We start from the raw sequence: 27,420 nt of genomic DNA, 5'->3' as shown, positions 1-27,420 counted from the left end.
GAGAAACTGCAGCTTCATATATTCTTCTCAACTTTCAAATTCCAATTGTGTCTGAGTACATATTACATTTGAAGTGAATGGAAAGATATTCTCTGGTTTTTGATTACTTCCCTTTAGTCAACTCTAAATGTCAGAATTTCAAGTCTGAAAACAGATTTATGATTTTTTTAAATCACTTTTTCTATTGCAATAGCACCCAAAGATCCCAGCACATAGGGCCACATGGTGCTACTAAGGTACTAGCCTGCACTGGTGGTGATGTGGAGCTGTACTGCCTCAAAAGGAGCTTAGACATTGTACCACATAAATGCATGATGCATCCAGGAGCTCCTACGAAGCACAGGGGCATGTGCTCCCCTCTGCAGGCAGCTCTGTCTAATGGCCATTGCAAAGGTGTGGGGGAAAGGGAGCTAGTGTCCCAATGGGCAGTGCAGTCCTTGCATTCACAAGAGCATGGTCTGTAGTCAGGGGTGTACACATGGCGGGGGAAGGGGTTGTAAGCAGGGACATGGGCACCGCCCAATAATTGATGGGGGCACAAAACTCCTCCTGCCCTGAGGCCGGGCAGAGAGAGTGAGGCCAAGGGGCCAAATTTTTATTCCTGAGCACGCTCATGTCTGCAGTTTCAGTAAGCCCTTATGCTAGAGGTGCAAGAAGGGGGAATGTTACTGGTTCTCTCACTCATGCACCTGGCACAGAGACCAGTTCCAATCTAGCATGGTGCTTTTAAGAAGAAAATAATTCAAATGCACACAGGGCCACCCTAAAATAGTGAAACATTACTTGAGAACTAAAAAAAAAAAAAAAAAAGGACATTAGACATTAAAGTGGCAATGTGCACATATGTAATTTGCTTATTTTTTCTGTGTGTCATTTCCCCACGTAGCCTGAGTTTCTGTGTATCCTGGAGCATTGGTTTTGGTAAGAAGATCTTTTAATTGCTCATTCCTTCTTATTTTCTGTCTTTTAGCATCTTCCCCCTTTCCAGTCCAGTGCGCTTGTAATTCATTTGCTGAAGGCAACATCCAAAGATCGCTGCTGCTTGCTGGAGCATGTTGTCGTTTATGAAAGCTATGCAAGCAACAGCAGCTCCAGTCTGAATCATTATTTTCCTACTGTGTATGAGTTGCCAAGACGGATGATTAAGAAAAAAAAAAAAAAAAGAGAGAGAGTCTATGCACAAATTAAGATTGGGAAAGTGGGAGTGGCATTAATCATCATCTTTCTGCTCTGTGCCGTGTCACCACAAACACTTAGTTCTTTCTGCTGTGCCGATTTAATTCTTGTCTCTTCATTTACCAGGATTATTGCCTAGCAAGGTAAGTGCAGATCAAATGATTTACTCACCTCTAACTAACGTCCACTGTAAAATATCAGCAAGTGGGGACATGGGCCTGTAAGAAAATTGTAATATTTCAAACTGCTCCTTGTATTTCTTTTGTTTCATTCAGCAGAGCTTTTCAGTTCCACCCAAAGCCAGTTGCTTTTTACTAAGTCACACCCTTTCAGTGGAAAGAAAGGTATTGTAAATAGTGAATAATGTCAGGCAGCCGTGGCTGTAAAGAGTAGGAATGATTAATATCTTCATACTTTCTACTGTAGAAATTACTCTCTCTGTGTTACAATCTGATTGTGTATTACGTGGTCAATGCACCCTTCATGTATGTTTTAGGATTTAGACTATTAAACTGTTGTAAGAGCGTCTGATGCAGAAGGAATTTTCCTGTCATTTTCTATATGGGTGTGTACACTCTGCTCTGCTGTCTGTATACTATGACTAATCCTGACTAGGTTGCACTGTGGGGTTGGGACGTTAACCTAATTATCATTCTGATTTTCAGCATGGCTGTTTAGTCTCCTTAATTCACTCCTTATGTAGGCACAGTACATTTTTTGGTTCAGTTTGTTTCCTCTTCCTAAAGTTGCTTTCTTTTTCAGATTTTTGACACAAGACCTTATCCTTCTTCCAATAAAATCAATGTAAAACTCTTTGCTCCCACTGAAGTCAACAGACCAGGTCTGTACTTTGCACAGTTTAAAGAAACGACAGTTCTGAGGAGATCATATCTTTCACATGGTTGGATTCTTTATAAATCTCAGGATGATCTGCCAATAGGAGAACTAGTCTTATTTTCTTCTGCTTCTTTTAAAAATGACACACAAAAGCCTTCTAGTTCTTTTTTTACCTTTCTTCCTTAACATAAATTGATTAAGGGTTGAATTGAGCCTATTGTAGTTTTAAAGGTTGATATCCTACATGTCAAGCATGGACATAGGATGTTGACACTGTTTACGCTGCTCAGTGAAAACTCACATTCATTGTCAGTCTTGAAGGGAACACAGTGGTAACGTTGATAGCTCCCGGAATTAAAGTGCAATCATTATCCCCAGGATTGGATGCAGGCTTTCACCCACTGCCCCACACAAGGGTGCCTCTGAATAGATGGTCCTTCTCCATGGTGATTTAACTGTTTCTGCTCTACGTAGACAGGCCAAAAGTACATCCATTTGGCAGTTATTGTATTGTAGATACTGTCTTTTGGAATCTGGCCTGAGATTAAAGTCATTTCTCACAGAGCACTTTCACTTGGTCACTGCTGAGTCTGATTCAGCTGGATTCAAAACAGGAGACCCAAAGATTAAGAGCTTCCTACCATATTACCAGTCCTCTGAGCCATCCAGGTCTCAACATGGATATCAATATTGTCCTGATTACTATCTGTTGTAAAGGAATATGCTATATTTAGGTCTCTGATTAGGTTTGCTTGTTCCTTACTATCTCTAAAGATTTTTGTTGCATTCGGAAATGAAGTTAAAACTATGTATTGCACCAAGAAACTCCTTTCAGTAAGGACTCCCCAAACTTGTTCTAAAACCTCCCAGTTATCTTCTATGCGTGAAGCTTTTCTGTAATGTCTTTTCCTACAGTTTTTTAAAACCAAATGCAGGTGGGTCACAAGCCAATTGTGCATAAAAGGTGCCACTATGCCTTGGGCAGTTGTACAGATGCTGACCTATTATTTCCTTGGGGTGGGGAACGAAGGGCGCAGTAGGAACCTATGATGCAGCTTTTTAATCCCCATCCAATTTTTTCTTGATTCCTCCCTGTGATTAATGGCTAACAGTTGGGTCTCTCTGCAGTTTGCTTTTATTAGAAATTTACCAGTGTAGTCTTTCTAGGTCTGTTAATGGGCTTTCCTTCAGTTGAAGTCCCAAACCTCCTCTCTTTAGCTCTTTCTGCTCACAAGGCTTTCATGGCAGGGAAGTGAGGGACATGGCCCAAAGCTCTAAAACCTGTAAAGGGGTCTGATATTCCATAATATTTAATATGGTAGCTTCCTTTCAAACATTAGACATCAAGTCAAGAGCCTCGAAATCTCATACACCTTTGACAGGAGATCCTCATTCACCTATAATTGGACCATGGCTACTCCGTGTGAAAGGATCATTAAAACCAATGATCTGAAGGTATGAATAGAGTTTGAAACTGGTTCTGTGTGATACTGAAATGATTTTGTAAAGGCAGATAATGCAGACTTTGAATGGTTATCTTGAGCTTTTCCTCACTTGAGGTCTTTAGGCTCCCTGCCAAGCTGATTCACATTCTTCTGCCTTCTTTTCGATCCAGATGTACTGTTTTCTTCTGATCCCATCTTTCCCCTCCCTCAGTTGTTCCTCCACACTGATCCCTTCTCTCTGAATACAAAAGATAGATTGATTGCTCCAATTTGGACCCAGGTAATTCTTCCCTATTTTCTCTAATCTCCGTGTGGATCAGGGAGTGTTCTATCAGCAATAGGGATCATAATCTTTGCGGACAATCTGCCAAATCAATATGGTGCGGGGGTGGTGAGGCCTCAGCAGATCTTCCAGTTTCTCTTGGACCTGGACTAATTGCTGTCTTCAGATCTCGTGTGCTGGGATTCCATGGGTCAGAGGAAGCCTACTGTGTGTTTTGTTTTGTTTTTTTACTCCAGTCAGAACCACAGCACTTGATCTGACCACAGATGCTTATCCCGACTGATCCAAACCTTACATAACATTTGAATTTTATCTAGTTCAAGGTTTATGGTGAAGTTCAGGCTGGGTATCTTTACAAACTCATTCATCCATCCCCATTGGTGCAGCCATGAGAGGGTGATGGGTGTCACCAGAATGAAAGTTATTTTTGCTTCCTCCCAGTGGGTGGGTGCTCAGGAAGCAAGAACTGGCCCAACCCTGAGGCTGAGTGACACTTGGATCGCTCCAGCAGGAGTTGGGAAGAACAGACATCAGCTTCCTGCACTTCTAAAAAGACATACAATTGCACCTTGTGGGGAAAGGGTTTTGCTGGTGTCTCTTTCCTCTTCCCCTTCACTCCAAATGCTAGAAGCCTATTTTCCTGGCTCCATTTTCAAGAGCTGTCAGCCAAGGAGGTTTGTCTGTAGACACAGTGCCCAACTCAGCCACCCGTTGGCTAACTATCATTCATCCAGGAAAGCTCCTGCCCACCTACTGGGAGATCAAGTGAAGCACCGTCCATGCTCTGTGCCTTCCCTGATATCATTCCTTCATAATCTCCAACTTCTCCCTTGGCAGGGTTGCGAACGTTGCATTTTAGTTTTTACTGACATGAAGATCTGAAGTTGATTTTTTTTATTGACATGGTCAATTTTTTACTGACATCACTAAACATACCACAAATGATACAATAATGTCACAAAAGTGTGTCCTCACTCACGATATGCTGTACACAGGAATTCGGAATTACGCAATTTTGGTTTAGCTGCAGTTAGTTGATCAATGGGTTCTTTGAGCGTGTGCAATAGTAGAAAACAGGAAATTGATAAAGTCATGGTCAGTGTAGTTGTATGACACAAGAAGTGATTCTGAACAACAATCAAGGTCAAAATACCATGTTTTATTGCTACCCAATTTCACAGGCATTTTCATTTATTTGCAGGTTTATGGACAGTGTTAAAACTGTACATTTTTTTACTGACCGTCCATAAATTTACAGAGAGTTGCCAACCCAAGGGACCCTTGGGTAGCTTAAACCTTTCTCTAGTGGATACTATCTGTGATTTCTGCCTGCCCTAGAAACTTCAAAGAAGAGCAAACAATCCAACTACACACTACCAGAAAGAATAGAACCAGATGAAAAGACTTTTGGTTTATAACCCACAGCAACAATCTTTGATAAGTGCAGGTGAAAATAAATGGTGGATTAGGCATTATTCTTCCTATACCAATACAGTGTCTCAAAAAATGATGAAGTTATACTCAGAGCCTTTTCAAACAGACATTCTACATTTTACTGATGGCAATCAGATCACTGGAAAACAGAAATTATAAATATACAGTAGTTTATCATCTCAAAAATAGAATCTATTTGGGGAAAAATCTCTCAAATAGGACTAATTATTGTATCACTATACAGTACAATGAGAGGTTCTTCATGCAATACCACCAGTTTTCGGTAAGGAATGCACTAGACTACAAAAGAAGAGTGAAACTTTGGTCATATCCATTCATTTTTCTCCAACAATATCAGAGTTACCAATAGAAATGGATGGGAAAGATGTCAAAGTCATGTGTTGCAGCTTTTTACTGGAATAAGGAAAAAGAGTTTCACTCAATTTTGCAAAATTTTCATACTTATGCTCTCTTGGAAATCAAAGTCAGACACTGATACATGCATTTCCACAGTAGTATGATTTTCATAAATTATGAGAATAATAATTCTATTATGGCTTTGTAGATTCTTTTAGCTACAGTCTGGAAGGGCCAGATTCAGGTATAATATATCATATTCTGATGGTGAGTACAGTTTATCATTTAAAAAGAAAATCTTTCAGCTAAATTGCACATTTTATTCTGCATCAAGTGATTCTACATTTTGTTAAGTCTTGTCAAGGAGACTGATTGTCCAGAACCACATTCTGATTGGTCAGTTGTCTTTTTGATGATGTCACACTTGTGCACCAACTCCCAATAGTATGTGGCTGGGACCACATTACTGAAAATGAAACAAAATAATCCCTACCTTCATAGTATTAGAAGCATGGGGAAACAAGTAAAAATGTAGACGCTGGTGGGGGGCAGGTGTGTATGTAACGATGCAGGCAGCCTAGGAGGGCATGTGGGTATGTAATCTTTTACATATAGGCACACACACAAAGGTGAATGTGTGCAATTAGCAAGGGCATAAGAGAGAAAGAGACTCTAGGAGGAATAAAAGGACAGTTTTTAACTGTTCTTTCCTCCTTGTCTCTTGTAACTGTTCTATTCCATGTTTAAAATAACTGTTGAGCCCTAAACTGAAAGGGCAGCCTGGCTTTTGGGGTATGGAGAAGAAATTTAAATAGTTTAGGGAAAGGAAAAAAAGATAGAGAAACTTAGAATTGAATAAATCAACACAATAGGTTTTCTCTGCTATTTTCTAAGCATGCTTTTCCCACACGGGAAGGACAAACTGTGTAATCTTGGCTTCTCAGAATTTAAAGGTACATTTACGTAAGAGTTCAATACAAAATGTAAAATTAATGAGCTATACATGTAGTCTACTAGAAATAAGTCATGCCCATCTGTGGATGATCTGAAGAGCTGTAGATTTGGTTGCAGTTCTTGGGTAGTAGCAGACACTTGGCTCTCTGTCTTCTGCCTCACAATGCACATAAAGCACGTTCCAATGCCTCACTATGTACACCATGTTGTGACATATAGCTGTGGTAAAAATGATAGAACATTGATGGCATATGTTTACCAAAGCATTTTGCTGGGAGACAGGTACATACATACTGCAAGACTGACTCTGGCTGAAAAGTAGACAATAAATTTATAGTAAAACAAACAACACTTTACTTATATGTTTATTTAAGTTTAATTTTTATCAGTGATCAATGTTTTTTAAAACTTTTCTCCTCAAAGCTTTGCTGTGATACTTTTATGCTGTGGGAGGAAATTAACCCATTGGCAATATTCACTAACGCTGGGAAAACCTTAAAAGAATGCAGTGCAAGTTAGGTGTGTTTTTTAAACAAGGAGCTAATCTGATGCCATTTGGTTGCTTCACATTAATAAATTGTGCAGTACAGTTCAATAATCTTTTTACATAGTGTCTTTTATACTGAAGATATCTCCAAATACTTCTGTATATAATTCTGGATCCACTTTTGTAAAGTAAGTTAATTCAAAAGAAATCAAAGCTATTTCTCTTATAAAAGGCCCTCTCTAACAAAACAAACTTGACTATTAATATGACAAGTTAATTCTAGTGCACAGCAGACACAGTAATATACACACATATGTATTCTCATAAAAATTTACAAATATTACTGTTTATTTTGGAAGTCATTACTAAAGAGAAAGGGCCATATTTTAATAGGGTCCTCTATCAAGCATCTTTCTGCATACACACAGCTTTGTGCATGCACATCACATGTACCTAGTTTGTGCACACAAATGTTGGAATTTATGCAGTCAAAAGTCTTTGCATTTACTATGTAAATGGAGGTGGGTGTGTATAAATTTTTTCACAATGTGCTAAAAAAGAATTTGCTACATGCAATATTAAACAGATACCTGATTACAGATAGTCCACTGTCCACATAGGCTAGTGGTTCTCTTTCCAGTTCCAACATACCCTGCTGCTCGTCTCCACTGGGATCTTTTCTGATTATGATGACAGAGATGTAAAATAGCTAAGTAAATGTTTGAGAATGTAGTAGAATACTAAGTAGCTAGTCAAGTCATCAAGGTTAAGTCATCAAAGCTAGTCAAGACCCATCTCTAACTGAAGTGAATAGACTGTGAAAGGTTCACTGAAATTTGGAGAAAACTTTAAGGTTCTTACACTGTAGCTTTAGCTTTCCCTTTCAAATTAAGGAGAAAAATTCTGGATGTGGATCAGATCTTTAGGATTTGAATCTAAAATTTAATTTGGAGACAAATGTAAAAAATGTGAAGTTGTCTGGATTCACTTCTGTATTTTTAACAGCCCAAAAACGATAATTTTTGTTATAATTTTGCTTTCTTTTCTGGTAACAGCACTGTCATAGCTACAGGGCAAACTGACCCCTTCTCATTCCTCTTGAGTGCACCCTATTGGTGACAGGCCAGGCTGCCTGTACTTCACTCTGGGTGGAGCCAATCAGTTCAAACAAACCCTGATTGGGTCTCTGGGCTACCATACCCTGTTTCCCAACTATGTTTATGTGACAGCCCTACAGTGTTTAGCAGCTGTAAACCCTTCACTCTAGGGACCTGTGACCAGTGAGTTGTTTAAAGCAGCTCAAAAGCAGTGTCCTCAAAACAAAGCATTATTTATGAATTCCCCCAAAGATACAAAGCACAAGGGTAAAGACAAACAAAGGCCTATATTGCATGAGTCTGACCTGCACCTTAATCTTCTCTTGCTGTTTTTTGTAAATTACCCTCAGGCCTGCCAGCATTCATCTCTGACTGGGAGAAACTGTCAGGTGCACAGTAAGCTCTCCCTGGGTACATCTACCCTGCCAAAAAACAAAATCAAACCAAAAACCACCCAACTCACGGCAGCGAGTCTCAGAGCCCGGGTCAACTGACTTGGGTTTGTGCTACAGGGTTAAAAATAGCAGTGCAAAATTCATGCTTGGGCTTCTAGGCCTCATGTCCTTTAATAGCTTAGTATTCCTTTGATCTCTTTCTCCTTAGCCTTGACAAAACAACTGTGTCAATGAGGCTGAGGAGTTGTCTCTTCACAGCTATAAACCTGGCTATTGTGTCTGAGTGTTTGTTGGGATGTTGATTATCCAGGCCATTGTGTTGCTTTTCCTGCCTGATTCCTTTAACAACCCCTTTGATCTAACTCTATAGTAAGTAACCACTCACAAACAACCACACAGAGACATGCACTGTATTAATAAAAAACAATACAGATATTTCCTAGTTCATCACAAGCACATACCTAAGAGCCCTTTGTTAAGGTCTCAGGGTACAATACTTCAAGTCAATGGTAAGACTCCCATTGGTGTCAATGTTTCAGAAACTTTTTTTCTCTGTCTCCTTTGTTACTTCACAGAGAAACACTGTTGGAGCAGTTAAGGTGACTTTTTCCACATTTCCATCTTCTAGACATCATAGTACTGGGGACAGATTTGGCCCAAATTAACTAAACCAATGGGCCATATTCTTCTGTAAACCCAGAGGTGTGTCATCAACTTAGATTCTACTATTCAAATTTGGCTCATTGACTACACTACAGTTGAGGTACACGTGCTTACATGAGGGCTGAATTTAGCTCAGATCTGTTCCCAATAATTTGACAGTCTACAAGATTAAAATGGTCCCAAACATTTTCATAGCAAGGACCATATTTTAATACAAAGATTGTCTCATGGACGCCTCCCTTTCCCTTCCTGAGTTCACAGAATACTTAATATCCCTGTGGCAATGACAGTAATTGCTTACATATAAAAACCTTAGGAAAGCAATTTAAATAGCTGGAAATGATAAGTCATCATCTCAGCTGGGATTTCCGTAGAAACCTAAGGGAATTAGAAACCCAACTCCCAATGAATTTCAATGGGATTTAGTCTCAAAAGGATACAACAATGCATTTAACTCATTTAGGTTTCTTTGAAAAAACCCAGCCTACAGGTCCAGCCTGCTCTTTGCTGAGCACTAGTGAGGGTCACACTAGTCACAACCTGGGAATGCGAACTTATGCTCTAGAAGATGGACATGCACAAAAATTCATCATAGGCTTTGATGGAACAATTCATTGTGAACCAAGAGACACAAAGGTCAATGAAACAGAGTCAGGACTGTCAGAGACTGTCTCAGAGTCAGGGGTGCCTAGAGCACAAGAGAGATACCTTTTAAGTTTGTATATTTTAACTGTATAAATCAAAAATAGATTAAATAAAAAATGGACCCTCTGGGTCCAGGACCAGATTTCCAGTTAGGTACAGTAGGCACATGCGTAGGGCACTGGAGTTCTAGGGGCACCTAAACAGTGGCAGATTATTGCACGGGCCAACTGTGCCCATGCCCAGGGCCCACGGCCAATTTGGGGGCTCTGCACAAGTGCTGGAACTCTAGCCCCACCCCCTGCTCCTCCTCCTCTCACGGTCCCACCCCCTGCATCTCCTCTTCCCCCGGAGGCCCCGCCCCCTGGCCAGGCCAGAAGCTGGAGCCCAGAGGTGAGCACATTCCCCCCTCCGGAGGTGGCCAAGCTGGTTGACCCAGCCCCTCTCCCTCTTTCACACCCTTGCCACAGAGCTGGCCTGTCCCTCTCACCCCCATCACCTCCCCCATGTGGAAAACATGAAGGTCAGCTGTAGGCACTGGGAGTGCTGAAGATGCCGTGCTTAGGGGCATGTAAGGTGTAAATCCGTCCCTGTCTGTGTCGCAACGTGCACTGTTCCATCTTGATCTGACCAAACCTCTCCCTTGCTGCTGCTGGTGTTGTGTGATCTAGGCTTATGTAATGTACTGGATTGTGCTGCCAGCTGCTAGCGGGGATGGCTGTTCTGACTGTGCTGCTCAGAATGCTCTTCTTGGACATAGGTGTAACTTGCAGCCCCTAGACAGCGGTCTTTGTTCTATGCTGCGCAAACTTTGGCTGCCCCAAACCTAGCCTGAATGTGCAGGTATTTAAGGGTTTTAGGAAGTTCTTAACCCATCACATCCTTATTCAGATATCCATTCCCCAGTGACAATGAACGGATCAGGGCTGCACCCCAGAATCATTCCGGCACGAGCTAGCAGTATGTTTTTTAGTTACATTAGTATTTTCTTATCTTTTTCAGGAAAATGGCTATAGATTCGCTGCGTCTCGCAAACACTGCCTTTGCAGTGGATATGTTCAAAAAATTATGTGAGAAGGACAAAACAGCCAATATTGTTTTTGCTCCACTGTGTACTTCAACTTCCTTGGCTCTGGCGCATAAAGCTACCAAAGGTGACACCGCAACCCAAATGATAAAGGTGAGCCTCTAGCTTCAATCTGAGGTATAAAATTATGCAACTGGCCATTACGGACTATTTATTTACTTATTCATTTTTAAAGCTGAACTCCCCTGCCATGTAATAATATCCAGTAAACGCTCTTCTGGCATGTGTATGTGTGGGAAAGGGCATGGTTTAGGTGGTACCATGATCTATTCCATCAAGCCTTGCATCTCTTTCAGACCAGGGTTCTGCTGTGGTTTAGTGCACACCTGAGACCACTGAACTATCTGGAGAATGGCTTTTCCCCCTACATCATCATTTGACATGACTGGCAATGCCTACTCACGATAGGCCTGGTGTTCTTACAGCAGAGTCCGTTGCAGGGATGTCTAGGGAAACATGTATAACATGAATTTTGCCAAAATCCATCAGTAGTAAAAGTACTTAATTCTATGGGCAATAAACTTCACCCTTTCCCCTGAAAGTAGTCAAGAGAGGCGTAATGCAGTAGAACAAAGCACAACCTAAACCACGCCCTTTTCCTTCCCTGTGCCTGAATATTAAAGGAGTGTATAACAATGCAATGTAGCATCTCAGTGGGATTTTGTAACATGATGTTAAGTCTATACATGATGAACTTGCATCATGATTTGGGGTGGCAATCACACCACAGCTAGCTGCCATGTCACTATGTGAATGCAAACATTTACAGTTATTTTTTACCCTCTACAGGATTGCCATGGTTTGGTAATTATGTAAAGGTGAACTGAGCAGCAAACTGGGAACTGAGTTAAGCACAGATTTATATGCTAGGTGCCCCACTAATCAAACTCTGAGGGACATTTTGCACAGAAATAAGGTTTAACTTTTATTAACTTTTCAAATTCATTTTTCCTACTTCCGGAAATCTCTTGGTACTTCATCAGTCACTGAAGATTGCATAGAATGCATTATTTTGTGACACCATTCATTCAACAGACTGCAGTGAGCCTTCTGATATTTGCAATGTCACGTAACCGGGCATTCCAGGAGCTCTTCAGTGAGCCAAAAAACATGGAGACGATTTTTCAAAGAGGAAAATAATCAAATATAATAAAAATAAACTGCAGAACTTCTTTCTCTGCTGAATGATACTCCATTCCCAAGCCCCCAACCCTGCCAAGCCCAGCTAGTGAGATAATTCAGCACATAAATCTGTGTCTAATTCAAAAGAGGTAGAAACTGGCCATGGAAATTAGAAAATGTTTTAAAGCCATCATAGGAGTGAGGTTCTGGAACAATCTCCCAATAGGAGAAGGGAAAAAAACAATTGAACTAGTTTTAAGATGCAGCGTGATAAATTTATAAATGGGATTATATGAAGGGGTTGCCTGAACTAGCAGGCGACTGGACCTTGGAGGTCCCTTCCAGTCCGTACATTCCTCATTTTCCTTTCTGCTCTGCAACTCACCTTTGAACCCCACTCTAATAAGTGAACAAGCTCAGACAGAGAAGCAGAAACAGAAACAAGGTTAAGTTTCAGGCTTTTAAAAATGTTACACAAAAAGTGGTCAGTAAAAATGCTTTAAAAATTATGAGTAATTTGATAATGTCCTTTAACTATTGCCTCGGCCCATGGCTGCCAGGAGCATTGTATAGCTGCTGCACCCTCTGGTTTAAAGTGATTTCCAGCAGTGGTTCCCAACCAGGGATACGTGTACCCCTGGGGGCGATGCAGGGGTCTTCCAGGGGGTACATCGACTCACCTAAATATTTGCCTGGTTTTACAACAGGCTACATAAAAAGCACTAGCGAAGTCAGTACAAACTAAAAACTGTCATGCAGACAATGACTTGTTTATACTGCTCTGTATACTATGCACTGAAACGTAAATACATTATTTATATTCCCTTGATTTTTTTTTATAAGTACAAAGGAGAAAGTAAGCAATTTTTCAGGAATCGTGTGCTGTGACACTTTTGTATTTTTATATCTGATTTGGTAAGCAAGTAATTTTTAAGTGAAGTGAAACTTGGGGTACACCAGACAAATCAAACTCCTGAAAAGGGTACAGGAGTCTGAAAAGGTTGGTTCAATGGCTTTCAGCCCCCCCACTATACAAATTGTTCCAGCACCCTGCTTGCTAGGTGCCAGTGTCCTGGGTAGACAAACCCTGCCATAGCTCTGAAAGTGTTGCTGATGTGCAAACTGCTGAAAAGTCTCCCCCTGCTGGGTAACTAATGGGATTGCATCTTTACTAACTGCTGCTTCATGTATGCTGGAATTTCCATGCAGATATGTTTTCCATGCTTAAACAGCAGCAATCCAGGTGTGGCACTTTTCATGAGGAGATAATGGAGGCGGCCTGGCCAAGACAAGTTTGCTATGGTTAAAAAAAAACTGGAAAGAAAATGAAATAGGCTTAGAGCTTTTATTTGTTCTGTAAGGGATAGCCATCCGATGGTATTTACACAACAGTTCTATAGAGATAATGCCCTGTTTCTTAGCCAGTCACATTTCTGGAATCATCCTTGAACATTTCATTAATAATGTTGTGTGCTCTCTCTCTTATACCTGGTGAGGTGGAAGCACATAGAGGGTTACAGTTGCAGGGGTGTTACAGTGTGTGCACACTGGCAGTGAATACATTACATCTGCAGGGGCAGGAATGATGTGGGGAAGGGGAAATTACTCTCTACTATTCCCTATCCCCCATTTCAAGATCTTGAGATAGAAGCTCTAATGACCAGTGGGGGGCGGATGAGAGCAGGGTGGGGCTTTTTTTAAAGCAGTATGACAAACTCAATGGCATTTAGAAGGCTACCTTCAGACTGAAACTGCTAGAAAATCTCCTCCCGCTGTCCAAAAGCAAAAATCAGCACTCACACTTAAAGGGGTAACATGTGTCCTTAATTCTCTGAATTTAATTGCTAGTTTCATGATATTTGGTTATTTTCTTATAGCCCCAGCTCTTAGTGGCAGGCGACTATGTAAAAAAACCTATGCTTACATTAAAAAGAAAGTTTCTTGCCTTCATGGTTGCAGAGAAAAGCATAAAAACATGACGGCAGTGCAGTCTAATAAAGACTCAGGAACCAGAAGACAATTAAAAAAAAAAAAGAAAAGAAAGCATGTTGGATTTTTTTTAAAGTCTAACTATCTTTAAAGCAATCTCATGACCTTTTGGAGTCTGACTATGATTTTTTGAATAGTTGGGCTTTGCATTTTTGATTTAGCTACCCAATCATCAGCTGCATTTTCATGTCACTGCAGCTGCCGGTACCTGATTACTCTTTAAGCAATCCTACTTCCCCTCTCCCACCCCTGAAATAGCTTATATACCATTGTGTTGTTTAAAAACTGCCCTGCCCTGTTCACTAATTCTTAGGGATATGTAAATGCGTAAGTTTGAACTACGGCAACCATACTGTTTTCAAGGTCAGTGAGTAAAAATAACTTTTTCTAATGTAAAAAATGGTAATATTTCCTATAACTCAGAAAAGCTTCTGTAATTTGCTTCAAAGTTTTAAAAAAGTTCAGCTGTCCTGACACTAAGAATGAGATTTTCTCAGGCCTAAAAGGGGTTACTCCAAGTTTTTTGGGGAGGATTGGAATTTCGGGACAGTGACAGCCCAATGCTGAAAAGACAGACATGTAAGTAGCATCATTTGCATGAGTAGACCTACTGATTTCATTGAGACTACCTCCAGAAATGAAGTTGCAGGATCAGGCCCTTAGGGCTGGTTTACACTACACAGTTAGGTCGACCTAATTATATTTGTGTTTACACTACAGTCTTCCTCCCACTGATGTAAGTGCCGTACTACACAATATAACAACTCCATGAGAGGCATAAGGTCTATGTTGACGTAGTTAGGGCAATGCAGTGTCTGTGTAGACACTGCATTACTTACATCTGCTATTTGCTGTCTTCTCAATTTCATGGCTCCTGCAGTGAAAGGGGCAGCAAGAGAAAAGGGCAGCTAGAACTCAGCTGTGCCCTACTCCCCAGAAGAGCTGGGCCGCTGGACCCACCTCCCAATTAGGAGTTGGAGCAAGAATGGACCCCACTCCTGGCTGGGAACTGAGGCTGTCTTCACTGAGGGTGGCAAATCTGCTGCCGTCAGATTAACTTCTCTGGATCGACTGAGCAGTCAGTGAAGACCCGGCTGCCTGGCTGGAGTGGGAAGGGAGTGAGAAGCAGGGCAGCTGGACCCTGCTCCCTGGGGGCAAGAAGCCCTGAGTGGCTTCCCCCCTGTTCCCAGCAAGGAACAGGGAGGCGAGAAGCCCTGGGCAACTTCCCCCCCGCTCCTGGCAGGAAACAGGGAGTGGACGGGGAGGCAGCTTGTCAGGAGCCCATGGGGCAGCCAGGTTCCTGGCAGGGAGCTGCCAGCAGAGCTGAGAGGTCGGGCTGTCAGCTCCCCACACTGCTCCTCTTAGGTCGGTGGAAGCACTCCTGGTGGGGACGTGCACCACCGACCCACAGAGGGTAGTGTGGGCATGCACCACCGCAGAAATTAGGTTGATTTCTGTTTCTAGTGTAGACAGACCCTCAGATTTATGGGAGATTACAAACAGGGCTTATAACCGGAGAAAGAAGCTTTGTTGCCAATGTACATATAAGGAGGAATGACAATGGCCACATACTATTACTGTTTATTACTGAACAACTAGGGGTTTTAAGACCAAGAAACATGTTTAATATTTTAACATGTTCATTAACAGGCACTCCATTTAGAAGACGTCAAAGATGTTTTGTTTGGGTTCCAAACAGTAACGTCTGATGTTTCCAAACTCAGCTCTTTGTTGTCGCTGAAAATGGTCAAACGGCTCTATGTAGAAAAGTCTCTGAACCCTACCATGGTAAGTAGTTAGGGAATACACTTGATATGCTGCTTTGCAAATGTGTGGACTGTCCATGCAGACCTTATGGTTATTTTAACATAATAACTGTCACTGTATTGGCCTCAGAATTAAAATGCCTTTATCCACTTAACCTGTATTTCTTTCTTAAGTTTTGTTTTAATCAAACCAACGTATCAAAATGCCTAGCTTACTGGTGACACGATAGAAGTTATTAATAATAAAAAATCTCTCCCTACCCAGGCTGTTTTAGTAACTTTAGAAAGTAAGCTCCCTTGAGTAAAATTGATATAATGGTAGTTTACTAACTAGCTAATACTGACTAGCTATACCTTAGTATGGACTGTTGAAAAAAAAGAAGTTACGAAGTCAAGCATTCAAAAATTACAAAGTGCCAGAACCAAAGCTGCCCATGCAACCTTATTTCTCTCTCCTTGTGCACATACATTATGATCATCTTTAAATATATGATCACATCCTATTTTTTCCCTTTTTTCCTTTCCCATCAAACATAAATGACTTTTCTGAGCCTTGAAGATCCTGCACAACTTAGCAACACACTGCTCATCAGCTTTAAAATGTTATTGTCTGAAATTGTTTTACCTAAGAGACTGCAGTCACCTAAAGATAGCTAAAAATCTATCGCTTTGTTATTCTGGGCTGAACATTTAACGGGATTCTGTGTAGTGTCAGTTTTACTGTTTCCCCTATAGAGTCAGTTTCTCTTATTTGTTATGGAATATATGATTGGAAAACCACAGTAATTAGAATGGAGAGTCAGGGAAATCTAGTACCTAAAACTATTGTTTATTCACAACTGGTTAGTGACTTGATATCAAGTTAGTGACACTTTAAATTAAGGAAAAACAAGACCACAGAAATAAATTCTTCCTCCTCTCCAACAATTGCTCTATAGCTTCCCCCCAGTTACAATTTCTTTCTCCTAATATCAGGATTGAAGTTTTCAAGTACAAGATATGCTTAAATTTTAATTTAAAGTATTGAGTGGTTAGTGGAAGTTAAATAAAAGTCTCTTTAGATATAGTCTTTAGGGGGTATATTAGACTATTAGACTTCATCAGATCTGTATCACCTGCTGATTCTTACAAAGGGTCACCACACCATTTTAGACAGAGGACCATTCAATTTTTAGGGCCACCAGGAGGAGCTATAGTGTTATAATCATAGGCAGGCATATATTATAGGAATTACAATAGTGTAAAAAATATATTGCTCACATTTATAGGTAATTTTATGTGTTATTGCATTTGCTCCCTATTTTTACTAGGAATATTTGTTATTACAAGGATACATTGTATCAAAGAAGTAATACCATCAATTAAGTAATGTACAAAGTAGAATGTCAATGTTTTATTTTAACTTTTCCTTAATAAAAAACCAAAAAGAAAATAGAAAATTTAAGTTTCTAGTAGCAACATTAACACTTCTATATTGCATATCCTGGGTGGTTTTATGTAAAGTATTTTATGATGAACAGCTATATATTAAGCTACACATCTTTATCCAGATAACAGGAGCTGAATTACCACATACAATAGGGGCACATCAGCATTACATCTGGAATCTTGACTTAGGCATTTCCTGCTTTTTGGAGACTTTCACTGTGCAACTAACTTTGCATTAACAGGATGTATTTGCATGTAACATGATTTTTTTAAAAAGGAAAATCATTAAGCCAGCATCAGCTTTTAAAATAACCTCCTATGATTAAGATGGTTAAAAACCTTTTCAGCTACTTTAAACATTTCTGGCAGGATAAGAATGTCAGCTTCCTTACAGCTGCAAAAATATTTAAACTACCTAAAACTTTTATAGTATAAGGCTTTAAGGCACAATAGACATTTATGCTGGGTTAAGTATTTACTTCACCTCAAGTTCTTCAGATCTTAAACACGTGAGCCCAAAGGTTAAAAAAAGGGATGGTGTGTAAGTGTGCCTCTAATTTACACACACATGTATTATGATGATGTATGACAAGTTTTGAAGCTCGGCTATGTTTTTACTTGTGTGGGGAAAAACAAGCGTGACAATTTAAAAAAAAAAGGAAAGTGATTGTTTGCTTTTTCAACTCCCAGAACTAAAAAACGGCTGAAAAGATTTCATTTAAAATGTTTTAAATAATCTTCTTTGGACAGAGCCCAGCCATGGAAAATTTCAGCCCAAAAGGTGATTTTTTTTCAGAAAACAAAAAACCTGTGAAAACAAAGTTTTAATAGTGTAAACTGTTTTTCAACCTCATTTAAGTGGATGGCTAATAACATCCATTACAATAAACTCTTCAAATATATTGTCACGATGTTGAGGGTGTAGATTGTGTGAATAGTCTGTTTTTATCAGTCATTTGCTATAGCAAGATCCTGAATGTGGCCTCAAATTGTGGTAAAATGGGCCATAGGTCAATTTATTCTCTTGTGTACTTTAGTTGAATCTTGACTCTAGTTGGACCTCTGAGTTGATGATGCTCACAGGATCTCTCTCTGTCAAATGAACTCCTGTGGTAGGGATATTAAATCAGTGGAATTGCACCAGGGATATATTTGGCTCTTTGTGTCTTTCAGGAGTTTATCAATTCCACCAAGAGACCCTTTCCATCTGAACTGGAACTAGTAGATTTCAAAGAAAAAACTGAGGAGACCAGGCAGCAGATCAACAAATCTGTTTCAGAGCTAACCGACGGCAAGTACAGATTAATTCAGGAGACCCTACTTAACATCTGTAAAGAGAAAAGAAAATTCTGTTCCTTTGTGACATTTTTTGGTTAACATTTTCAGACACCGATATATAGTGAAAGGAAAGGGAACATGCTTTTTTAGTGTGATCAATAAGATTAGTGATGTTAACTACATTCTGAAATAGTTCAGTTTCACTACTGCATCTTTTCTAGGGGCTAGATTGTGAAAGCCTTGCTCATCCTGGTAGGAAATTACACACTTGACCTCAGTGGGTCAATTTGAGAGTAATTGCTCATCAGTGTAAGGGGTTCACATTCTGGCTTAAACAAACATTTTAAGGACCATATTAATAATTTTAACCCAATATCTGACCTGCTTTAAAGTTATATGCTAATGGTAAATATTCCCCAGGTTTCAAATTTTGTGGGTTTTTTCAATTGATTTAATATAGGCCATTCATTCCTTAGCCTGTTTCCTGCGATTGCCAATAAGGGTGCCAAATGGCAGTGATGTTACTTTATCTGGATTTGTCTTTATGTAAGAATTAGATTGAGATCACTTACTCATATCAAATAGGGCACCGAACAGCTGCCAGAAGTTAATGATTTTTTGGACATCACCATTTGGTACCAGATTTGAATCAGTGACCAAAAGCCTAAGGCTACGTACATGCTGACGGTGGCAAATTCGCCACTGTCAGATCAATCTTTTCGGATCAATTGAGCGGTCAGTGAAGACCCGCTCAATTGATCCTGAAGTCGACGCATTAAAACCATCCCCTCAAGTGGCGTAGCACTGCGTCGACGGGAACACATTTCCCGTCGGCGCAGCACAGGGAAGACGCCATGCACAAAGGAAGTTAAGAAGTGAACGGGACTGCTGCCAAATTTTCAGATAAGTGTAGACCTGGCCTAAGGATCCCAGGACGGAGCAAGCAGAATTCCTTACGGGGGGTTTGCATTCCCAGCTCTTGCCAGCCTGCTGCTGAGATAGCAAGTTAGATAGCACTTGCTTCTTGGTAGCACAGGGCTTGATAGCAGTGTGTTTACTGAACACTGACAGGATCTCTTGATCACTAATACCGCCAGTGACAGGACTATGACATTTGATGTACATGATTCAAGTTTTCATCCTTGCAGACCTGGCATAGGTGGGAGCGTGCAGGTAGCTTGTACTGCTTATTCTGAAGTCTGTGGATAAAGAGAAGTTATGAGTCTAGAATGCTGTCAATCCAGTTCTTTTCATGACACTGCTAAAATTTTAGGGTGTCTAGAAGATAACAAAAAAAAAAAAAAGCTTTCTATGCCTTTAAAGCATATCATGCTATAACTGAAACAGTACTTCTTGCTTTTTCCCATTCATCTGTCAGATACTGTCTCAGTCTAAAAATTAGTAGCAACTACTTTGAACTTTACCTTTCGTTCCCAAAATTACAAACTGTGGGCAGGTCTACACTTACACTGACTGCTCAATTGATTCAGAAAGATCGATCTGATCGTGGTGAATTTGCTGCCGACAGTATGTACAAAGCCTGTATGTCATAGGAACTTGCTACTGAAGGCTGAAGCCCACTAGCAGTTTGTGATGTTCCCCCACTGCAATCTGGAAAGGTGTGTAGCTGTGTCACCCCAATTCCTCACTTCTGGGTCCCTACTCACTCTGCTTTGCTGTGTGAACCACTGACTCCTGCGTCAGCCCACGCCCAGTCTTCTGCGAGTAATTGGTCCCTGGCCTAGTGAAGGAGCATTTCTGGCCAACCACACATGGGATAGACTCCCAGCAAACACCCCCAGTCCCAGATGCAAGCCTGGGAACTTCCATCTTGCAGGGTTCAGGTGCTGTACACTGCACCTTGCAAGTTCATTTACATTTGTCCATCAATTTATCAAAGAAATTGATATGCACCAGCTCTGTCACTCTAAGTGAGGTCTCTGCACACACTCAATTCACATGCACTGTTTTAGATAAAACAGATAATTTTATTCACTACAGCAAGATTTTAAGTGAATCAAAATCAGATTAATATAAATCAATAATGAATCAAGGAGTTAATCACAATTAACTCAAAGATAAGTTATCTCCTGAACTAAGATTAATATTTCAGTCTCTTACGATCTATGACATTAGCTTACTACACAGGCTGGTTGCGATGCATCTTGCAACCAGGCCCCTCCCCTCACTGGTGGGTTGTCGCCAGTCTGTGATGTTACTTGGAAGATAAGGCTCTACCCTGGAATCTGAGATAAAGATGTCTCTTTCTTTGTAACAAGTTTCCTCGACTCCCCTGGGGTGAGGTGATCGGCCATGTTCAGCAATGGGCGTGATTTTTCCCTCTTGAGCCAAAGTGCTCAAAGATGCATAGGCCAGTCCATTGTTCCTGAATGCATGCCTCTGCTGGGCGTGGAAACACAGCTTTGTGTTTGTCTGCATCTATCCAAGCCATATGAGACACGTTTGGGGATATGACATGGCAGAGTTTCATATCTGCACATATGTATGACATTGCAGGAAACATGTACCGCGCCAATAATGTTCAGTGTCATGAGCATTCCAAAAACATCTTACATAACTTACTTTGCATTAGACAATACACAGTTACACTGTAAGGGTGAACATGAATGATACACAAATCACACTATAAGGGTGTACATGGAGTACACTGTGTCATACAGTTATTTTGCTGTATCTAGTATCTGAATGGCTGCAGCTCTCTCATAGTAGCACTTGCTATTTACCCACACCCACGATGGATCAAATTCATTAAGTTTCATTGCTTTCAACAAAGTTACCCCCAAGATGAAGTTGGCTTACAGTCCTTAAGATATTTCTTGTGAAAAATGTAACCAACTGTAAAAATAAAATAACCAACTGTAATGATTTTACTAAGATATGGAAGTTCAATGGCTTTTAAGAAATGTCTTTATTATAGTATACACAATATAGGAAATATCATCTGGAGTCCAACACCATGAATATCATCTGGAGTCCAACATGAAAAAAATATTTTGCATCATTTGGAACTTCAGGTTTATTTCCCCTGACTTAGGCTACAAATACGAAAATCACAGTTAGGGTATCTCCCTCTTGCATTAAATTTCCTCATCTGTGAGTACAGTACCTGGCCAACCCTCGTATTGTAATCTGTCAGACTAATCAATTATTCAGACAACAATACGCTGTATTCTATTAATGAAATTTTTTTTTTTTTAAAATGTGTACAGGTAAGATGGAGAACATTTTGAATGAGGGGAGTATAAATGACCAGACTAAGATCCTTCTGGTTAACACAGCTTATTTTGTAACAAACTGGATGAAGAAGTTCCCAGAGGCACAAATCAAAGAGTGTCCTTTTAAAATCAACAAGGTATGTTTAAATACCCATTTAAATAATCCTGTTTCAAAATAAGTAAATGTTCGGAAGAACTGAAAGAAACAAATCCTGGCACAGAAAGCTAGAAATCTTCAGTATTACTAGGCTATCAGGTAGCTCTCTACTGAGATCTGTTGTTTTGTGGCCTGGGTGCCTTAAACTAGTTAACATTTTAATGGATTGGTGGTTATTTATAAACCTTTCAAAGACTCCGTTTCAAAGTCCCCACCTCATCTGTTTCTTTGATCTGAAGAAAAATTAGCAGATATATTTTTCTCTGTGCTGTGAAGTTTACTACACTATGACTACAGTGTGGTTGACAGAAAGGGTGACAATTAACTGCCATTATGTGAGGGAGGGAGAAGTGCAATCTCACAGGTAACTGTACCCCAGAGATTGTAACTGACACCAGAAACTGCACCCAAAAACAAAGTGCTGGCCAGTGCAGAGCAGAGAATATTATCATCAATTCAGAATCAATTCAGAATGGCTCCCCAACTCGACACAAGCCACTGCACTAGCTGAAACCTTCAGATACTCTTGAGGTATCCTCAAGTAGCTCCAGTCTAGAAGTTACAGGACGGTAGATTACTGTGGTAGGATTTGTGTCTAAGAGAATGGTCACAACCTGGGGGCCACCCAGAGACTGAAAAAAGCACAATACACTACAACTAGCGCCTGGTGATCCAGATGCATCAATGACTTCATTGTAACCCAGAAACTGTAAACAGCAATGGTGAAGGCTAGTTGTACCTCACAGAGAAGGGATATTCACAGTTCCTCCCCTACCCATCGGCAACACTTCCATTTTATCTGGGTGGAGACACTAAGCCAATTTCCTCAAGGTAAAGCACGGACAACAGCATCTGGTGGTGGTGGAAAGCTATCTAGATTTTCATGCTATAGCTTTAGAGCACCTGTCGGAGGGTCATTTACAAACTAGAGACATTTCAGGCCACAAATATTTCACTATGTCACCTAGTGAAATAGCATGTCCTTGGCTGGTGTAATGTGGACTGTTATTTTCTTAGTGGGGCAATGATATGTTGGTCCAGCTCAAGATCAGTTAATAACTGATTAATCAGTTAGTCAGTTTGTTTGACAGTAGTTAAAATGTTAATGACAGGAAACGTGGTTGTATTGTATGGCTGGATCCCAAAGTTCCTTTTCGACTAGTACTAAAACAGCTTATGGAAAACGTAAGGTTTTTCATACAAAGAGGCACTTTTATGGCTTTCCGTTTGTAGTAGAGTGGTTGCCAATTTTTGGCTACCCAATGCCGATTATATTTTACCTCAGCCATTGGCATATCTTCAGTGCTTTAGGCTGATTGATATTGCAATGCCTTTTAGATGTTATACATTGTAATTTACAGTGAAACAGGTACAAGAGGCCACCCATCTTAGGCAACCTCCTGTCTTAAGAGACATCCCCAAAGTGTCCCCCAGTGTATGAAGTAAAATCCTGTTACACCATAATTAGAAGGCCGTTTCCATTAAGACACCCATGTCTGTCATTCTGGAATGATGCCAGACAAGTTTTGCTATGTATGAAGGCAAACAAATGCCCAGATCCAAAGAAATGATACATAGGTACAACTCCCATCCAAGCACACATACCTTCCTACCATCCATATCCCATTTGTGAAGGAAAAGGGATGCCAAATTGTTCCCTGTATGTTTTACAGACTGAAACAAAACCAGTGCAAATGATGAACCTGGAAGCTACATTTTGCCTGGGTTACGTAAAGGAATTAAAAATTGCAATCCTTGAGCTCCCTTGCCTCAACAAGCACATAAGTATGCTCATTCTGCTACCAAAAGAGATTGAAGATGATACCACTGGCTTGGAACAGGTAAGTGAAACAGACAGTGTTTAAGTGTTGTTTCCAAGTGAAGCTATCTATTTACAATAATTCTACTTCTAAGGTGTATTTTCTGTATTACGCCCAAGTTACTTAGACGGGAACAGGATATTGGTTCCTTAGGAGTTAATCATCTCCTTCTGCTTCTCTGCACCTGACGTTGTGTTTGTGAAATCAGAAGTATTTCCACCTCAGCTAAAGGAAATCACTTGTAGTGATGTGTCTAGGTGCTTTTGTAGAGCCCACTACGCACCTCTCTGCATCTTTAAATACTTTTAAAAATCTGGCCCAGAGATCTAGTTTCCATATTAGTGTATATGTGGCCAGGTGATTATAGCAAAGCACTTCGGCCCAGATCCACAAAAGTACATAGACTTCTAACTTCCATGGAAATTAAAAGGTTGCAGTGTATTTGTCGCCATGTTGGACACAGCATATTAGAAAGACAAGGTGGGTGAGGTAATATCTTATTTTTAATTGGACCAACTTCTGTTGGTGAGAGAGACAAGTTTTTGAGTTTACGCAAAGTTGTCAAAGCTTGTCTCTTTCACTAACAGAAGTTGGTCCAATAAAAGAAATTGCCTCACCCACCTTGTGTCTCTATTGAAATCAAGTTAGAAACCTAAATACCTCTGTGGGTCTGGGCCTTACAGTCATGGTTTTTGGGTTCTCTTACCAGCCTGGACAGTAACTTGTTCTAAATAAAAAAAAACAAGTAATTTCACTTTTGATGCCTCCGTGGGTATGTACTAGTGATTTATATTACAGTTGAGAGGCTTAATTATGTCTTTTAATGTCTAATTTTGAGTGGAGGGTGCCTGATTATCTCTAACCACTTGTTTTTTCATTGTAACGGCACACGAACAGGAAGATCTTTTTAAACACATTCTGTAAAGATCAACTATTTTAGTGTCACTTTATTATAAAGTTTATAATAAAGTTATAAATTGATGAGATTTAGCTCCATTCACAGTTCAGATGTAAAGGAACAAGGAGCCCCTAACGCCCTGTGAGGAAGGATCTCAGAATCTAGTCCTAACCGGGTTAGCACAAGCATAAGCACATGCAGTTCTGTAGTTTCTGTCATTTGTAAATGGAAGTGGCACTCAGATCATGAGACATCCCTTAATTCAAATTAGACATGGATACAATTGAAATCCCCTGTTCTGCACACCCTTCAGACTTTCGGCCAAATAAAAATATCTGGATATAAACACCAACAAAGTTGATCTAGATCCAGATCAGAATTTTAAAGTGTGAATCCATTGTCTAATTCAAATGGCAGTAATTTCATAGGCTTGGGAATGAAGAAGCATTGGTTCAAGTATCAGCTCTGCCTTTTCACTTGCTATGTGGCCTTGGGCAAATCACTTATCCCTATCCTTCTCAGTTTTCCTGTGGTACCTACCTCACAGGGCTATAGTGATGATTACTCATACAGTACTTGTGATGTGCTGAGGACCAGATTATAACCATTTAATGTAGGTACAATAGAAACCTGCACCTGTGAGTTAAACCAGAATTATATCAACGTAACTGAAAGCACCATTTACCCTTAGGCATGATAATTATTATATATCAAGGGTAAGTTTAAGTCCTTCATCTTTGGTTTTTGAAGGGAGGAGGGCAGTGGGGAGTGTCTTTTTTTCCTTGATCATTAATCTGCTCCGTTGCCTTATTCTTTCAGCTTGAAAAGGTGCTCACTCCTGAGACATTAGTAGAGTGGACCAATCCCAGCGTGATGGCCAATACCAAAGTGAACGTCTTTCTTCCAAAATTTAAGGTGGAAGGGGATTATGATCTGAAGCCTGTTTTGGAAAGCTTGGGGATGACAAATATCTTTAATGAAAATGTAGCAGACTTCTCGGAAATGTCCGAGACAAAGGGCGTGGTTTTGTCACAGATCATCCATAGAGTCTCTCTGGAAGTAAATGAAGAAGGAGCTGAATTTAGAGACGTACCAGGATACCGGATCCTGCAACACAAAGATGAATTTAAAGCTGACCATCCATTTATCTTCTTGTGTAGGCACAACAAAACTCGCAACATTATTCTTTCCGGCAGATTCTGTTCTCCTTAAAAAGGGCATATCTTTTAAGAAAAGCAGAATCCATTTATTGTGATTCATATTTCTGTAAAGCTTTGCATCCTGAGTGCTGAAAGGTAATCTAAGATGTTCATATAGCAAACAGGCAGCACAATGTACTTGTCATATGCAGCAGTCATGTAAAATGATGCAATTTAACTCCCTTTGTTTCATTCACCTAAAATAAGGAATTTACCACCACAGATGAAATGTCATGTGTTTCTGCAGGAAAGACCCCATCACCAGTAACAAACATTTATGTTTCTCTGATGCATTTCTTTTTCTAAAAAAATTAAATCAAAGTCCATTTTTCTGGAGGAAGGTGAACTGGAATTGCTGAGGGATCTGGAATTTCAGACAGAGAGCTGTTTTCTATAAATTTACCTTGGGCTGTGTCCAGAATCTCCCCAAACCTTCAAAATGTATTCCCACTTCAAAAAAAGGAGTACTCTGACATTTGGGGTTACAGCTGTGATCCTGCAGTTCACCGTGTACTGGCGCAGTGGTGTGCTTGAGTGGAACCTTACGGGCGCCAGTCAGACTCCGCTCAGGCTGTGCAGTGTGTCTACGCAATCTATTGCAGGACTGGGGCCTGTATCTGTAATATGGGGCTAACAGTTCTTCTTCACCTTCATAAAGTGCAGTGATGTCTACGGAAGAAATGTGCTATTTAATAATAATACCTGGCAGTTGTGACACTACGTGACAGAACCTCAGCTGGTGATCTCAGTGGAGCCATGCCAATTTACAGTAGTGTAGGATCTGGCCCGAGTAGTTTGGGAATTCCCTAATGATGCCCCTTAAATGATGAACTCAAGTAGGCAGTGTGAGTTAGCTAAGTGGCAGTGGTGGAGTGGTAAAAAAGAGGTGGGTAAATTAACCTAAAATGAACTTCATATTCCTGAAATGAGAAGTGGATAAACTCAGTTTACCCCTGACTACACTACTGCTGATTGGCAGTTCCAGCTATGAAGAGCCTATATTGTGTATATTCCGAGAATGAAAACTGGAAATACTTAATGCACCAAACATTCGCTATGGAGCTAGAACGGCCACACGTCTCAGGCTTGTATTGCCTGTTATTTCTGACTTCAGAGGGGTAGGTAAAGACAATTCATAAAGTTAATGTGATGTGTAAAAAGGAAATCCAGACATTAATATGGATTAGAGTAATATATTTAATTCCTGATGCAAAGAATGGAAAAAGTGATTTTTAAAAAAATGAATAGTGTCTTCAAGCTAAGTATGACAGCACTGTAAGTAGGTTTAATTTCTGTCTAAAGTCTTCCTGCTGCATGTGTTCAGTATTAGTTTACCTTATACCATTCAGAATAAAGCATTATAAAGAAGTGTGTGTCTTCCACTTTTAAATTGTGGTTTAAAAGGCCAAAAATGGGTTTCTGTTATATTCATGCCCACCTTTTAATCCTGTACTATCGATATTACAGACAGATAAGAGCTAGACACACTTTGGATATCCTGTTTAAAAAAAAATTGTTGTGTGGAAATAACAACAGCTGGGAAGGATAGTTACTGCATCTCCAAATATTGAATGTGGTTTTTTTTAAATTGCACTAACGAAGGTTATGTAATGAATGGACGACTGAGGGGGAGAGAGACACAATTAAACTGGTTGGTTAAATACAGCATC

The 27,420-nt window shown here is 40.2% G+C and overlaps 1 protein-coding gene across 1 annotated transcript; it reads left to right on the top strand.

Annotated features, from left to right (window-relative positions):
- Window positions 1–1,209: 1,209 nt before the first annotated feature.
- On the top strand, window positions 1,210–27,420 carry SERPINB5 (serpin family B member 5). The gene is made up of 7 exons (XM_067567916.1): window positions 1,210–1,319; window positions 10,773–10,950; window positions 15,619–15,756; window positions 18,336–18,453; window positions 21,671–21,813; window positions 23,507–23,674; window positions 25,371–27,420. Exons 2-7 carry the CDS (start codon window positions 10,777–10,779, stop codon window positions 25,761–25,763), a joined length of 1,134 nt encoding a protein of 377 aa, XP_067424017.1. The 5' UTR covers window positions 1,210–1,319; window positions 10,773–10,776; the 3' UTR covers window positions 25,764–27,420.

This window comes from Emydura macquarii, unplaced genomic scaffold, assembly GCF_026122565.2.
Source record: "Emydura macquarii macquarii isolate MOO-44397 ecotype Brisbane River unplaced genomic scaffold, CSIRO-AGI_Emac_v2 contig_2825, whole genome shotgun sequence".
In the NCBI taxonomy this organism is placed as follows: Eukaryota; Metazoa; Chordata; order Testudines; family Chelidae; genus Emydura; species Emydura macquarii.
Note: the sequence above shows the minus strand (reverse complement) of the source record. Positions and strands in the feature narration are given on the sequence as shown.

What these genes read in the sequence shown, in the direction of transcription:
- SERPINB5 (XM_067567916.1), top strand. Translation starts at nt 10,777, where the DNA reads ATGGCTATAGATTCGCTGCGTCTCGCAAACACTGCCTTTGCAGTGGAT. An exon ending in AGTCTCTGAACCCTACCATG is followed by an intron (nt 15,757 to 18,335) that starts GTAAGTAGTTAG and finishes TGTGTCTTTCAG; the next exon opens with GAGTTTATCAATTCCACCAA. An exon ending in GTCCTTTTAAAATCAACAAG is followed by an intron (nt 21,814 to 23,506) that starts GTATGTTTAAAT and finishes TATGTTTTACAG; the next exon opens with ACTGAAACAAAACCAGTGCA.